General features: G+C 35.5%; 1 protein-coding gene across 19 annotated transcripts in view; it reads right to left on the bottom strand.

Annotated features, from left to right (window-relative positions):
• Positions 1-9,066: 9,066 nt before the first annotated feature.
• unc-104 (kinesin family member unc-104) overlaps positions 9,067-15,050 on the bottom strand; it is a 439,225-nt gene continuing 433,241 nt past the window's right edge. For all 19 annotated transcript variants that reach the window (XM_069849498.1, XM_069849500.1, XM_069849510.1 and 16 more), the window contains 3 exons: positions 14,798-14,934; positions 14,603-14,704; positions 9,067-12,712 (listed from right to left, as the gene is read on the bottom strand). In XM_069849498.1, coding sequence (XP_069705599.1) covers positions 12,634-12,712; positions 14,603-14,704; positions 14,798-14,934 — 318 coding nt within the window. In that variant the 3' untranslated portion in view covers positions 9,067-12,633. The remainder of the gene's footprint in view (positions 12,713-14,602; positions 14,705-14,797; positions 14,935-15,050) is intronic.

The following is a 15,050-nucleotide window of genomic DNA, read 5'->3' on the forward strand; positions in this document are numbered from 1 at the left end:
TCACCTCCCTCAAATTATTTTTAATATTATCCTCCCATCTACTTCTCGACCTTCCCAAAGGTCTTTTTCCCTCTGGTCTCCCAATTAACACTCTATATGCATTTCTGGATTCACCCATACGTCTACATCTCAAACGTCTGGATTTAATGTTCCTAATTATGTCAGGTGAATTTGCTGTGGTCGTGCCAGAGAATCAGTCCCATTCCGAGGCTTATTTTGGGATTTCGTAACAAGCTGTTTTTTTTTTTTACGGTGATGGGTTGTTAGTCCTTCGCCCAACCCTCAAGCTGGAGGACCACCCCTCATCGGCTGTCTGTGACTGCTTATTCAATATATTCGTTTACTCCAAGGTTATCTTTAACTGTAAAGTGAATGTCTGGTAACCTCATGGTGAATCTTGGACTTATTTCTCCAAAATATCATTTTGCTATTACCAATTTCATTGACGTTAATTATGCAATTGATGTATCATAACCAATTAAAAATTTAAAAATAACCTCTTTACCTATCATGTTCTTACCATATCAGGTCTAACTGCACCTCTTATACTTCAGGACAATTTTCTTTCGAGAACTAAAGTTTCCACTCTCCCATCATCACCTTAACATTTCTAAATAGTCCCCATATTTCGAAATTATCGTTTCAAAAATAACTAGATCTAGGTACTTATGGTAGCCTACGCATTTGCAGGCACTAGACCAAAGCAGATTAAATCATATTACCAAAAAGAAAATAATTGTATAATATGTCTAAATAAAAATTACGTTTAAATAACTTAAAAAGAATTCTACAGTAGTCTATTTCCAAACTTTCCCGTCCACAGTTTTTCACACAACATTTTAGTGCAGGCTGTAAGTTCAGTTGATAATAAAATTTCTATTTGTTTTGGTTTAATAGCCTAGATAATTTGTATAAACAAAAGCCGCCCTAAATAAGGGTTCGATAGATCGGCCTACTAATCAATTCATAAAGAATAATAAGTAAACAAAACAATTTTGTGACACTTGGAAAGAAAAAGAAAAAACATTAAGATAAGAAAACATAGGAAATCATTTACAATAAAAATTTTGTTGGGTACAAATGATTACTAATTATAGCTAAGGATGATTTTAACACGTGAGATCCTATGGCATCAATCGTTGCATCAGAAATTTTGTATTGTTTAAGTTGATTTAAAGTTTCACGTGGGATCGTGCCACGGGAACCGAACATGAGCCCAAAAACTGTCCAATGTGTAATGTGGTATTATGCTCCAAGATGCTGACAACAAGGCTCATATATGACTTGTTTTTCACGACACACCTCTTGTGGCTGTTGCTCATGCATCTCAAAACGGATTGTGGGATCAAGAATGACGCCCTTATCCTTCTGCCGATCAATTATGATGATATCAGCCCGTCTAGTAGAGCCATCAGAAGAGACGCAACCAACCTCCTCATAAACCTCATAGGAAGCATTCTGACGGATTGAAGCTGCGATGAGAGAACGAACCGTATTATGTCTGTTGATTCGGAGCAATTCTCCATGATGGCAGAAACCCAAGACGTGAGGAAGTATTTCTTGCTCGTTGCATCTTCTGCAACGGGTTGAGTCAAGAGTTCTACCAGGGAGAGTACATACAGGTATTGTATTACAGTTCATCTTAATGGCTTGCGTCCACTGACTGCTCGAAAGTCCCTTTCTGGTTGAGATCCACGAATTACCTTTCTTCCAGTGAGAATAGAAAACAACTCCCAAACCTTTACTTTTCAATTTGCTCCATTGATGAAAAGAATCTTCACGCAATGCTTTTCTTAGTTTTTGAGAAGAAAAACGTTCAGAGCAATCGAAGGTAATTGGCAATTGTTTGATGCAATGTTCAATTTCGTTTGGAAGATTTCGAGTGGCTGCTACATGAGGGTTGTCAACATGTAAAAGTCTTTGACAAATATTTAAGTGCTGAAGGTAAGCTTCCCACTGGGCTTTAAATACTCCTAAACCTCGCAATCTTCTTGGTGCATACAACATAGCATCCGGGGTGTCAGTAGGAATGTTAATTATTTCCTTAACAGCGCTGCGAATTAATTTGTCAATATCAGATAGAAATTTCACTTTAAGATCTTTTAAAGGAGCACATTGGAAGGGGTAAACCAACTGAGGCCAGATATATTGATTTAATATATTTATCTTTTGGTCAGGCATGAGTAAGGGTGAAGTGACCAGCTGATTAAGATTTTTTGTCAGTTTTTCAATTAGTTGCGCCGCATTAAATTTTATTACATCATTAAAAGTAATGCCAAGATATCTTATAACTTCATCCGATTTGATATATAACAAATTTCTCTTCTGTGAACATATGGGTATGCTATTTGCCTCACTTCCTACTATTTTATTCTATATGTCGATATTATTTAAATCGTACTAAATTACTTGGATTCTGCTGCATATTACCATGCATAGTTGTTTTAAGAAAAGTGAACGAGCCTAAGGATGTTGTGCATACTTAGAAACAATATTCAGTTTTGTAGCAAAACTCGAACTCATCACAATGTTCTTTTCAAGGTGACATTTTTTTATAAAGTCCCTTCCACATGCGAAGAGTCATGCTGCCTGTCAAAAAGACTCACCATTACTGAACCCTAGAGATGGATAACAGCAATTTCTCACCAGTGACTAAAAAATCACCACTACTCCAGTGAATGAACTGTTAATTAATTGGTGAAACAGTGATCGAGCAGTCATTTAATCACTGTGCCATGAAACAATTCCACTGCCATGAATTTAGTGATTACACTCTTTCCTTGCAGTCTTCTGCCATCTATTGAGAAATTTTTGACAGTAGCCTCCCAAACTTACTCGCAGAAGAGTGAAAAGTGGCTAGAGATCTTGTCTAGATTTAGAAACTGTAACTAAGACTATGAGTGGAGAAAAGAATGCCACAGCATCAATGTTAATTCCGCTGGTACTTGGGCTAGATGATGTATGTGCTACTGTTTTCAAAAAGGACTTGAGTAAAGAAGTTAAGTAAGCAGTCATGGAAGAAAAGCAAGATGATGATTCACTCTCTGTTTGGCATTTATTTGACAAAAGTTTGGCTATCAAAAGACCCCAAAAAAGCACTCTGATTTCAAGGGCCATAATTAAGGTACCAGTAAATTAATATCTTGAAGATGATCTTCTTGCAAGCAATGAGAACCTATTGAAATGATGGAAGGAACACCATTACAATTCGCACCTGGGGAAGATTCTGCAAGAACATTTCTGCACTCTAGATGCATCAGTACAGACCAATTATTTGGTCCTGACAGTTGCCGACAATGTCCATCAAGTCGAGGAGTGTTTGGGTTAGTCTGTCACTTGCGCAAAACACTGCACACTCTATAACTCACTGCACTTACATTACCACTCACTGTGCATTCGTTGTATCTCACTTTCACATTAAATCACTCATTACTCTGACATTGTAAATCACTGAACTGGCTCTGTAGCTCACTGCACTTTCAGTGCAAAACACTGCACACACTATAACTCACTGCACTTACACTACCACTCACTGTGCATTCACTGCAACTCACTTTCACTGTATATCTAACTCATTGCTCTGACACTGTAACTCACTGAACTGGCTCTGTAGCTCACTGCACCTTCACTACAACCTGCAAAACTTTATACAGTCTATAATTTTCGAGAGAATATCTGCACACATGCTCTCACTCACTGCACTTTCACTATTATGCTCTATGAACTCACTATAACTCATACTCTTCGAGTATACATAAATCTAACAAATAGTGAGTACCAGTAGCCTATATTATACTACCATCTATTAGTGAAGTTCTTAAGCCTATTTTTAAAAACATATAAGCCTTTAGTAAGTCTGCAAGTAGAGCATTCCAGTCCTTGATAGTACAGGTAGAGAGAGTAAAATTTTCCAGTGTCTATTCTCTGCTTCCTTTCCCTTACATGATCGTTTCTTGAAGAGTAGTTGTTCCATCTTTCTTGTGCTCTTGTGACCCATTCTTTTCACATGTTCATTGTATTCATTTGAATTGTCCATAGTTTCTTGTTATAAGTAGTTTTAATGAGATTTCACGTTTTATGTACCAGTAGCAATTTCTAATTCTGTCAGTGCTGAAAATTAAAATCAATTAATTTAAAGGAAATATGTACAATATAAATTATAAACGTTCAAACTAATAACCCAATTCTTCGACAGATCTAAATAATCTCATTTCTACACATATAATTCTATTTTATGATTTTGGATAAATACTTACACTTTCCCTAGTAAATACGAAACAGTCACATATTATTTTATAGAACTTGACTTACGTTTCTTTCTTGACTTTCTCTCTAAGATTCCTTCCTCTTTATTGTTTCACATCTCTTTGCATTTTATACTTCTATTGGATACTACTTGTAGCTAGTTCATTATTCTTATTCTCCAAGTTGTAACATGAGAATTTTATGTTTAGCTTTCAAGCATGGAAATTTGAGTGATTTTTAATTGATAGAATTTCCGTCTCAAAAATATAAACTTCTCCGTTATTCTTTGAAAGAGTTTGAGGAGTGCAGTTTTTCTTGATTTATGTTGTGAATTCCATTCTCTTGATCTTAAATTAAATTATGTCACTTTCTTTACTACTGGACTTAGTATGAAGAATATAAAATATCGTAGTCAACAGTCAATCAACAGACAATGTAATATTTGTAGTTACGTTCATAACTAAAAATTTATCACATTTATTTTACAGTACGGTACTATATTTTCTTTCACATGTTTCACATTTGTAGGGTTCTTATCCTTGCAAATGGTTGTTTTGGCGCTATACTTCACACGTATGAGGTTCCTCACCGTGCTGAGATGCTTACCATCCTGTTCGCAATAATTACGAACAGAGCATTGTTCCATTGTACATTATATCCCAAAACTAAAGCATGATTTTATCAACTTATGCATGATTCGAATAAAATTTACTATATCCTATATACCACAATCTTCACACTTAAATGGCTGCTCTCCAGTATGAATATGATTACAGTCCTAAGCTTATTTTTTTCTTAAAGATTTCATAATATATTTCAGACCTGAGTTTCTTTCTTAAAGCTATAATGTGGAGAGTGCGTCAATGAATCAGATGATTTAGAAAATGTCATAATCATCATCAGAAGCATCAGAAACTTAATGGACCATACTATATATAAGGAGCTTCTATTTTTATAGCACAATTTCACTTTTGTTGACTTGGTATTCTTGAAAGAACCTTAAACTTACCCACCAGGTTTGAGGAAGATGATTATAAAACAATATATTTGGTAGAATGAAATTAAATAGTGCTACAAGAAATCTCTCTTAAAATCAACCATTTACATTACAAGTTCCAATGAATTCACTGAAATTTGAACTCCAGTTTGCAGTCTATACTAAATTATGTATTAGGTAGTATTTTAGCTTCACATATAAGGTTATTCAAAAGTAAGTTCCCATTTTGAAACAGCTGTATCTTCAGTACATATCAGCAGTTTGATTTCATATAGGTACCATTACTGATTAGAAGGTTTGGGGTTTTTATCGATGTGTGTTCATTGCTATAGTAACCGTGTAAGGCTGGCATAAACAATCATTTTATTGTTGTTCAGAATACAGACGGCAATTGTAGGAGAGTAATTTTAACAATTTTTACAATGGTTTTACCTTTACGAGTTCGAATTGGCTTCCTCCAATGCTATTACGAATGCAATAGACAATATGCTTATGCATTGAGAAGATATCGAACGTTACATGGATTGAGAAATGGATCCTGCTCTGTAAAATCATTTCGTAAAAACACTATTGTGCAACACATTTGGTGATCGTATAATTAGTAGGCATTTTCCGAACAGTTGGCCTTCTAGGACACCAGATATAAATCCAGCTGACTACTAGTTATGGGGTTATCTAAAAGAAATGGTATTTATAAGTAGACCTACTACACATGAGGAACTGAAACAGTCAATATCGGATGTCATTGAAAACATTTCTAAGAATGTGCTTACTAATGCCGTTTATAGCATAGAAGAAAGACTATATTGAACAACACGGGGTGGTCATATTTAATTTTTTCGTGCTTTAATAAAATCCCTTTTCTTTACAAACAAATTGGTGTTTTTATTTTTATTACAAGTTACTACTGGGATGCCCGTAGGAGAATAGAGGAAATCCAAGTTCCATAAACATTGGCAACAACAACATTTTTGTAGAATTTAAAAATTTGACAAACTTATTGGCCTACTATTTCAAAATGGGAACTTACTTTTGAATAACCTTATATATTACAATATGAAAGCACAGTCTAAGTCTATTCCTAGATAATTTAAACAGATTGCTGTAATTCACTCGCTTTTAATACATGCAACTGTTCACAAGTTACTGTATAATATTCAAGAACGTATTTTATACGAAATTTTAGTTTTGAAGTGTAGGTAAACATGGTGTTTCATAACATGTGGGTTCGATTTCTGCTTGGGCTATTACCTTGGTGGATTTTTCTGCGATCTTCCTTAACTGTAAGGCAAATGTAAGGTAATCACATAGCAAATCCTCTCTTCTTCTCGCCAAATACCGTAGTATCTCACTCTTACCAATTCCATCAATGCTGAATAACCTATTAGTTTATACAGCGTCGTTAAATAACAGACTGAAAATTGTGGGGTCCATTTCATTGAAGCATTCATAATCATTATGGTAATTTAACGTCTGTTATAGGTTTTACATACCAATGCCTGTAGGAGAGGGGAGACTCTATGGACACACCTCCACTAGTCTGGAGTCACTAGAGCATAGGGATTTCCACTGAGACTCACACAGGATAGAACATTAACAAGGAACATCCATCCATGTCCGAGGCGGGATTCGAACTCACGAATCTTCGGACTATGCCACTTAAGGGGAGCACCACCTCAGACCATGTAGCCACCTGGCTCGACTCAGGGAATAATTCGAAACTTAAAATTAATTTTAAAATCTCCTACAAACTTCTACTCGAAATTACTTTCTGGTTCATTCCTAGTTGTGTGCGATTTTTTTATGTGTACGCAAAAAACATGCTTACCTTTAAATGAAGTGCTTTGAAGGAGATCCTTGCTCTTTGGTATAAAAGCTGCAATGTCTACATTTTCTCCCCAAAGAGCTTTATTTGCATTTATATGCAATGCTGTAGTTGGAAACAAATTTTAGAGGATACTGTTGAAATTCCTTGGTCAGACTAGACTCTGTATGGACTCTTACTGCACTTCTTTTCCAAAGTTACTTCTTTGTCATGCATCTGCCTCTTCATACCTCCTACCTGATCGCAGTCACAATAATTGCATATAAGGTAAGAAATTAAATTGGCGGGGGCCCAATACTCTTTAGGAACAAAAGCCTAGGAACTCTTTTACTGGGAGAGTATTCCTTTTCTTAGTGCAGATATCGTGCATTACAGTAATGCTCATTCGCATTCTTTAGTTGAAATTGGAATAGAATCTATAGAATGTAACTGAACTCAAGATTCATGAATGCATGCATGAAAAGTAATAATATTTCTCTTCTTTAACAAACTGCTAGCATCAATGCAGCAGAATTCTTGAGGTGCCACATAATGAAATTAGTGTTATGCGAAGGCATCTACGCAAGTTTTGAAATTAGCAAATCAGTGTAGCAGATTTCTTGAGGCGCCATGCCATAAAGTTAGTGTTAATTACTTATAGAAATACGACGGCGTTATGCAAGCTTGAAACTAACAAATCACGACTACTGAAGTGTCAGACAATGCCTTTCGATGAAACAACGAATGGATAAGCATTTAAGCAAAGGATATGAGATACCAGCTGCTACTTTTATGCCAGATATTAAAATCAAAATATTTTACAAATAGCTAACATCCTCCATTTCAAAGTATATTAAAGACTATTTAAACATAGTTAATATATTTTCGAGTCTGTATTTTTTCCGGTACGGTAACAGCGAGTTTTTATTTTACACGGTATGGCGTACCAGCCCAACTACAGCACTGTGTATATGCTCGTGTCTGGTATTTCTTACAGGTGAAGTGGCATTAACTAGAAATCATATAATTATTTTCACAACTGATAACGAGAGGTGTGATAGAGAGGTACGCTATTTTACACGTTAAGGCTGATCTTAAATATACCAAGGTAGAAAGAATAGAACAATGATATATTACACTATCTAGAATAAAGTGTTTCGCAGGAGCAGATCTGTGCTCTTCAAGAGTCTCAAGCCAAATGACTTAATCCCCACTCCAATCTGACTAGTAGGAGCACTAGGCTTCTGCGCACTTTGAAATGAATGTTTCCAGGCTGTAACTACACATCACATTCAACCTCACCTGCAGACTTGCAGTATTAGAACTGAAATGTCCCGTCAGTAGATCTGGGTTGATGTCAGAACAATGCTTGACAATGACTAACGAAATAACCACTCTTTCATCAGTTCCGGTAATTTTATTGTTAATGAATTCTTTTGATTTATTTAGAGACACATGCGATTGTTAAAATCTCAGACTTAAGAAAAAAAGTGGCATTAAGTCATCACTGTAGTTAAAAATAATATTCGTATTAATGATTGTTGTCAAATCTTTCACAGGATAGGGACTGATGGCGGGCTTATGTGAGGGTGGCAATGAACCTGCGGGTTCCTTAAAAGCCATTTTTAAGTATTTAAGATTGTTGTCATAAATGGACATGGCATTACGAATGAAAAGTGCACAAAGGACTAGAAAACATGAAATTGCAATGGTCGTTTGTCAGCGGTTTCTCGTAGCATAAATTGAATGATAATTTAAATTTGTACAATTCTAAGTGTTTTCATGCAAATATAATACGCACTCCAATTTTTAATATGAAATTTTCTAAAAAAAAAAAAGACGCGTATTATAATCGTGTAAATACAGTAATACGAAGCCTAGAGGATACTGTTTTCCAATGATTCATATTATGTCATGTGTGCTCTTCACTGTTGTAAGAAACAATCTGAATATAAAGGATTGCTTCTATCCTGCTATACAAAACAGTGACGAAGGGGAGTATAGGGAGACAAGAAAATACTTAATTTTTAAAGCTTTTATTTATTCCACTTACATAGCTTTCCAGAGCTTCAACATAAATAAACAAATTATTTATAAAATAATATACATGATAATTTACATATCTATTATGAAATACAAAATAATAACGATAAAGATAAAAATAAAAAACAAATGACCAGCATTTCCAGGAACAAAAGAGGACAAGCAATTATAAAGCAGTGTCTAAAACATCACAACAAAACTGCGTATTCATTCATCTGACTGTCTCACGAATTTTTAGAAAATATGGCACATTGTAACCAACCAAAGTTAAATAAACCCTTCTCCATGACATAAAATGTCAGACTAAAAGCGATATGTCTGAAAATGTTTGCATCTTGTTTCATTGCCCCAAAATAAATCTGATTAAAGAGTAGACATCTTACTGGAAAATGCAGCAGTCCAATATATAGTTATACATATGTGTACGTGAGTGTGTGTGTGTCAGTCCATATGAGAATTGAGTGCAACTCCGTCAGATCATATACATAGTATCACAGCGACTTGATGATGCTACGACTAAGAGGGTAGGAACGAGCCTTTGCCCTACTCAAGGAACTTAGTACAATCATAGTGTGACAGACGTCACTTTAATATAAACGCTATCATAATTGTAATAAATGCATGTTCACATGATATCACAGAGGTCACATTATCGGCACTGTCTTTTCAAATGACAAGAAAATTTTGAAATTGCGATTGACTAGGATATGGATGAGTACTACAGTCATACATCCCAAACTTCATACACGTGGCGTCTGTATGATACAGCATTTTTCTACCTTTTCATCTCATTTATAAGAAAAATTCTCACTCTTACTATACAGTAGGAGAAAGAAAAATATTCAAGGCTTTCAGAGCATTCAATACTGTGAAAGGTGTTCGAAATACTGCATAGTGATGATCAGAAGAAACATCTGACAACCAAATGCTCTTCTCGTTAAGAAGGAAATAAATTTTGCAGCACATTGACGAATGTCTGTTTCACACAATGAAATTATCGATTAAAAAATAAGATCATAAATATTTACCTTCTGTTTCACGTTTAAGAAAGTGGTACAAGTTGCCCAATAAAATATATTTTAAAATAGGAATTATTCTGCTGAGTTCTCTGGAGTTTATAGTCATATATATATATTTTTTTTGCTATATCAAACCGCAAAGATATGAAACAGAATATCAATTATCTAATCTATATGATATTACAATTTATTGTACTGGGTTGTGAATGTGATAATTTTGTACATGATGGTGGTTATACATTATATACATGTAATGCCAGAAATGCATTGTATTTATATAGCTTTTAATAACGAACCTTTACATTATTGTACTATACAAGATAAAATGCCAGTCTCAAAAACAGAATTGTTGTCAAAAGCATATGGTATGATATGGCCAATATTTCCACAAGATCTTCCCTTTGGGCAATGAAGTTAAAAGAATACTGATGCAATGAACACAAACTGCAACTATACTTTACTAAATCTGTACACAGTTAGTAATATTATCACTAAATCAATACTAGTTTCAATTATAAAGGTCTATGTACGGTACCTTACTTCCTGAGAAGGACATAATGGTAGCTGCCAGGCTCGTCTCACCCTCATTTTCATCGTCACGTCATATTATGCTTCTACCAAACTATAAGCTTCTCATTTTCTACAAAATCAGTGTAAATATTCCAAACATGGAAGCTATATCCTATTGTCGGGTGATTTAATAGAAATTCAATCTCTTCGTCCGCAATCTGTCCCTGCTGCCCTGCCATCTGATGATGGTGCACTCAATTAACAAGAGACAATATGATAGTTACTTCCTAGAGCTTTAAATTGTAGTCTAAATCTTGATGACCAACTCGATTCCTGGTACCAAACAAAAACTGATATGACAAAGTGAGAACAGAAAGAATACTATTTCTATAATGCAGACTTTAAAGTAACACAAGACGTAATACTGTACAATAGTATTTCTTCAACAGTTTAAGCATCATTAAATGAATGATCAGAAAGTAAAAGGAGTATTCCAGACCACGCTAAAAACAATATGCTTTCAAAACAACTCGGACCACAGAATTATTTTTTTTATGGAGTAACGCCGTCATGTGGTTCATACTTACCAATGATATATGGTGTCATTTACATGAAGGATGTTGAACAGATAGTGAGCAAGTACGAGGCATCATTCAGTCAACGAGTCATATCAAGCGAAACTGAACTGAACAGAACTCAAAGTAATCAAATCCCTTCCTCACTTCATGCCACAAGGTTACGCTTAACATTAACAAATCACTCTCAGTGTGTCACGTAGGTGGTCTAAAGTACGGTAACCTACTTTCTGAGCACCCAATTAAAACTTATTTTTGCAAACAATTGCACCGTCCACTGAGACTAATAAGGGTTACATATATATTATAATATGTAGTTTTATGTACAATACAACAATGCCAAAGGCAATAAACTAGAACGTATGCAAAGTATATCTCAAGTCCTCCCCCCTCCAATATATATTTATGTGACTCCCGTCACTTGTTATTACATATAGTAAAAGTGAGAATAGTACTCCTGCACATTCCTCTCAGCATTTAGTGAATTCCGAGCTTAAGCACAATTATGTTATATTCAGAATTGTGGGAAAAGAAGTAGCTGCTGCACAATACATTAATACTAGAGATACAGCGACACAGATTTCTGCTTCCACTGGCCACGCCATCTTAAATGAATCCTGACCTTAAAATAAAATGAGCACTGGACTACCGAATCTACCCTAACTCAAATCTTACAAAATATGTCATCATCTGCAAGGCATGGGTGATTTCTTTCTCTTAGCAAACTGTACATTTAAATATATTCAGTCACTCGACTACAACTGCTTGTTCTAAGTCACAACCATTTGATAACCAGATCGCTCGAGTGTTTAAGCTCAATCTGGGAGCAACCGTATGCATCAAGTGGTCCAGTCACTTGTGTCCAGTGGAAGCAGTCGACAGGCCTATCTATAGATATACAAGCACAATGTATCAACCCAACATGCTTTCAAAAATAATGATTTTTAAAAACAGTCAAATTTGGTATTTGTTCAACACAGAATGGAACACAGGCAAGAAGAGAGAGAGAGAGAGACTTTGATGAGCAGGTAGTTGAGTGGGGGGGTCGACTAGTGGGGCCCACCCGAGGGAAGAGAGTACTGTACCTTCCTGTGACCACACTCGGACGATTTCATACCACCATATGGTAACACATCATCAACATTGAACATGCAGCTGGCCTGTATGTACTTCGACAGGTTACTACGTACAAATAGCTGCCTTGTCAATTTAATGGATACAAATACATTAAAATTATCCTGTAGTATACATGGCCAAGGAGACATGATCTGTGCATATTCAATCTTAACACAGATTGCCATATGCTGGTACAGAATGGCATGGCAACTCTCAGAGCCTCTGGTCCGCAAACAATCTTAAGATTTGGTACTTATAATACAAGGAGAGAACCCAGTTGACTAGACCGTCTAGCCCATGCTGCTGGACGACGTGCTGCCTCTCTCATTTCGCCACCTGTAACACCGGTAGCGGGGCAGGTAGGCTGGGGGGGATGATGGGCCGCCTTCGGGCCAGCTTGGATCTGAATGACAAAACAGTTTAATAAGCACCTTTCATCTAACTGCAGATGTGCCTGGCTAACCTCTGATCAACCTTCATCAATAGACTATGCAATTCCATTAGCATCGTGCACTAACTCTAGACTTTCACAAATAGATTTCATGGCTCTATAATCAGCATGGCACAGGCCAACATAATGACGTACAGAGAAATTTATTTCACTCGGAATCGAACTCATATTTGCCTGGGTGCAGCCATGTACTACATTACTTTTCCACAATTTGTAATCTACTATAAAGTAATAAATTAGTTTTGTTTATTTTTCATTATATTATTTTTAAATACACTTTACGTATTTGTCAATAGAGTATGCTTCTAATTTTCCATTATTTAACATCTTAAGTATATTATTTAATAAATGTTTATACAAGAATAATATCTCCTATAAAAATGGGAAGAAAAATGAATAAAACGACAAGAAATAAAAAAAGTTTATCAACTGACAAAAAGCACTATCAACTGATAAACTACTATGATAGACTGATTAGAAAGTTTTCGAAATCTTCAGTAAGTACCTCTTAATTTAACATATAGAAAATTGGTCATTACTCTTTTGCATACGGAAATATTTCTTTTTTTTTTTATCTTCCAACTCACACTTACAGTGGGTACTTTGTCCATTGTACATTTCCCGAAACTTTACTATTATGGCTTTTGTTTATTTTTCACTTCGCACTTTTAGTGGGTGCTATACCGGTAACCACTAGAGACTGATCGTAATATTATTATTACTCAAAACATATTACTTTAGTACATGACACATTAACAAGTATAGAGAGGTATTTCAATTCCAAAGAAGTATGTTATTCAAACATAAAAATATAGATTGGAAACAATAATTTAATGCTCTAAGCATTTCTCTCTTATAGTGTACATGGTTGTTTCCGATCTCTGATAATGAATTTGAATGACATCATGTGCGTCTGGAGTTACATGACAGCTGAACTGTGGCGCGAGGTGACAGACCAGTAGTGAGTGATCTCATAGTCACAGTGCATGGCGACTCACAGCAGAAATTCCCAAGAAAATCGAGCCTTTTTGGGAGGGGTACATAACAACCCTTTCTGATACCAAGTACAGTTAAGTGAAAATAAAAGAAGCCTATAATAAACGAAGTTTCGTTATTTCCAAGAAAGGCATCTTCTGTGTACTTAATAAGATTGGTAAAGCTCGAATGGAATTAATTTGTATCATCTCGTGGGATGCAGCAACTTGTGACAGGGGGTGGATTTGCTTGCTTTTTCCACTCTGGAATTAATCCCATCCGAACTTTGCCAGTCTTATTAGGTACACACAAGATGCCTTTCTTGGAAATAACGAAACCACGTGTTTTACAGGCTCCTATGATTTTCACGTAACTGTAGTTGGCATCGGAAAGAGTTGTTATGTACCCCTCCCAAAAAGGCTCGATTTTCTTGGGCGTTGCTACTGTGATACACCGTGCACTCTGATTATGAAATCACTTACTACTGGTCTGTCACCTTTCACCGCAATTCAACTGTCGGTGTGATTCCTGACGCACATGATGTCAATCAAATTCGTTATCAGAAATTGGAAACAACTCTGTATAAACAATATGGAATAGCCAAACTAATGTTCATATTAATTTTAATATTTACAATATCAGTGCACTGAAAGTTCACTGTATAAATTCTATATTATACAAATTTAAAATGAGCTTTATTGATATTTATTTGATGAAAACCTGTAAAAATAATTAAGCTCTAATACACAAGACAAAGTACATAAGAAAATATGAAATGTAACAAATTACGTAAAAGTTGTCACAAACCTGAACACTACATTAACATCAAATAAAATATTTAACATTCCATTATCTTGAATGCCTTACCTGATCTGGCCTGCTAATAATGGATTGATGGCATACAACCAGTCATGTACTTCCTTGTCTCCCAGTGTCTGTAGTAAGAAGCCTCTGTGTTTTGTAACAACACTGAAATACAAGAAAAATCAATGAAGTTGAAGTTTCAAACTAAAAATAAATATATTCTTTCCTTATTGTGGATATTACAAAAATCAGTCTCACCTGAAAGTGTTTGGCACCTTGACCATCTCCTGCTGGTCCTCAGAATATTCCACCTGTGCTGTCGCTAGGTTGATGAGTGCCCGTTCTACTGGGTCCTTCTCTTCACGGAAAATGAACACGTAGGGCCGTCGAACCGCCTAATGCAAGAATATACAACATTATATGTGTGCTCCTATAGCACGAAGTATCATTTTGAGTTCTTCATTTATAAGAAAGTAATTACTTACAAATATGTACCATACATACGTAACAG

Source organism: Periplaneta americana, chromosome 16 (assembly GCF_040183065.1).
Source record: "Periplaneta americana isolate PAMFEO1 chromosome 16, P.americana_PAMFEO1_priV1, whole genome shotgun sequence".
Lineage (NCBI taxonomy): Eukaryota > Metazoa > Arthropoda > Insecta > Blattodea > Blattidae > Periplaneta > Periplaneta americana.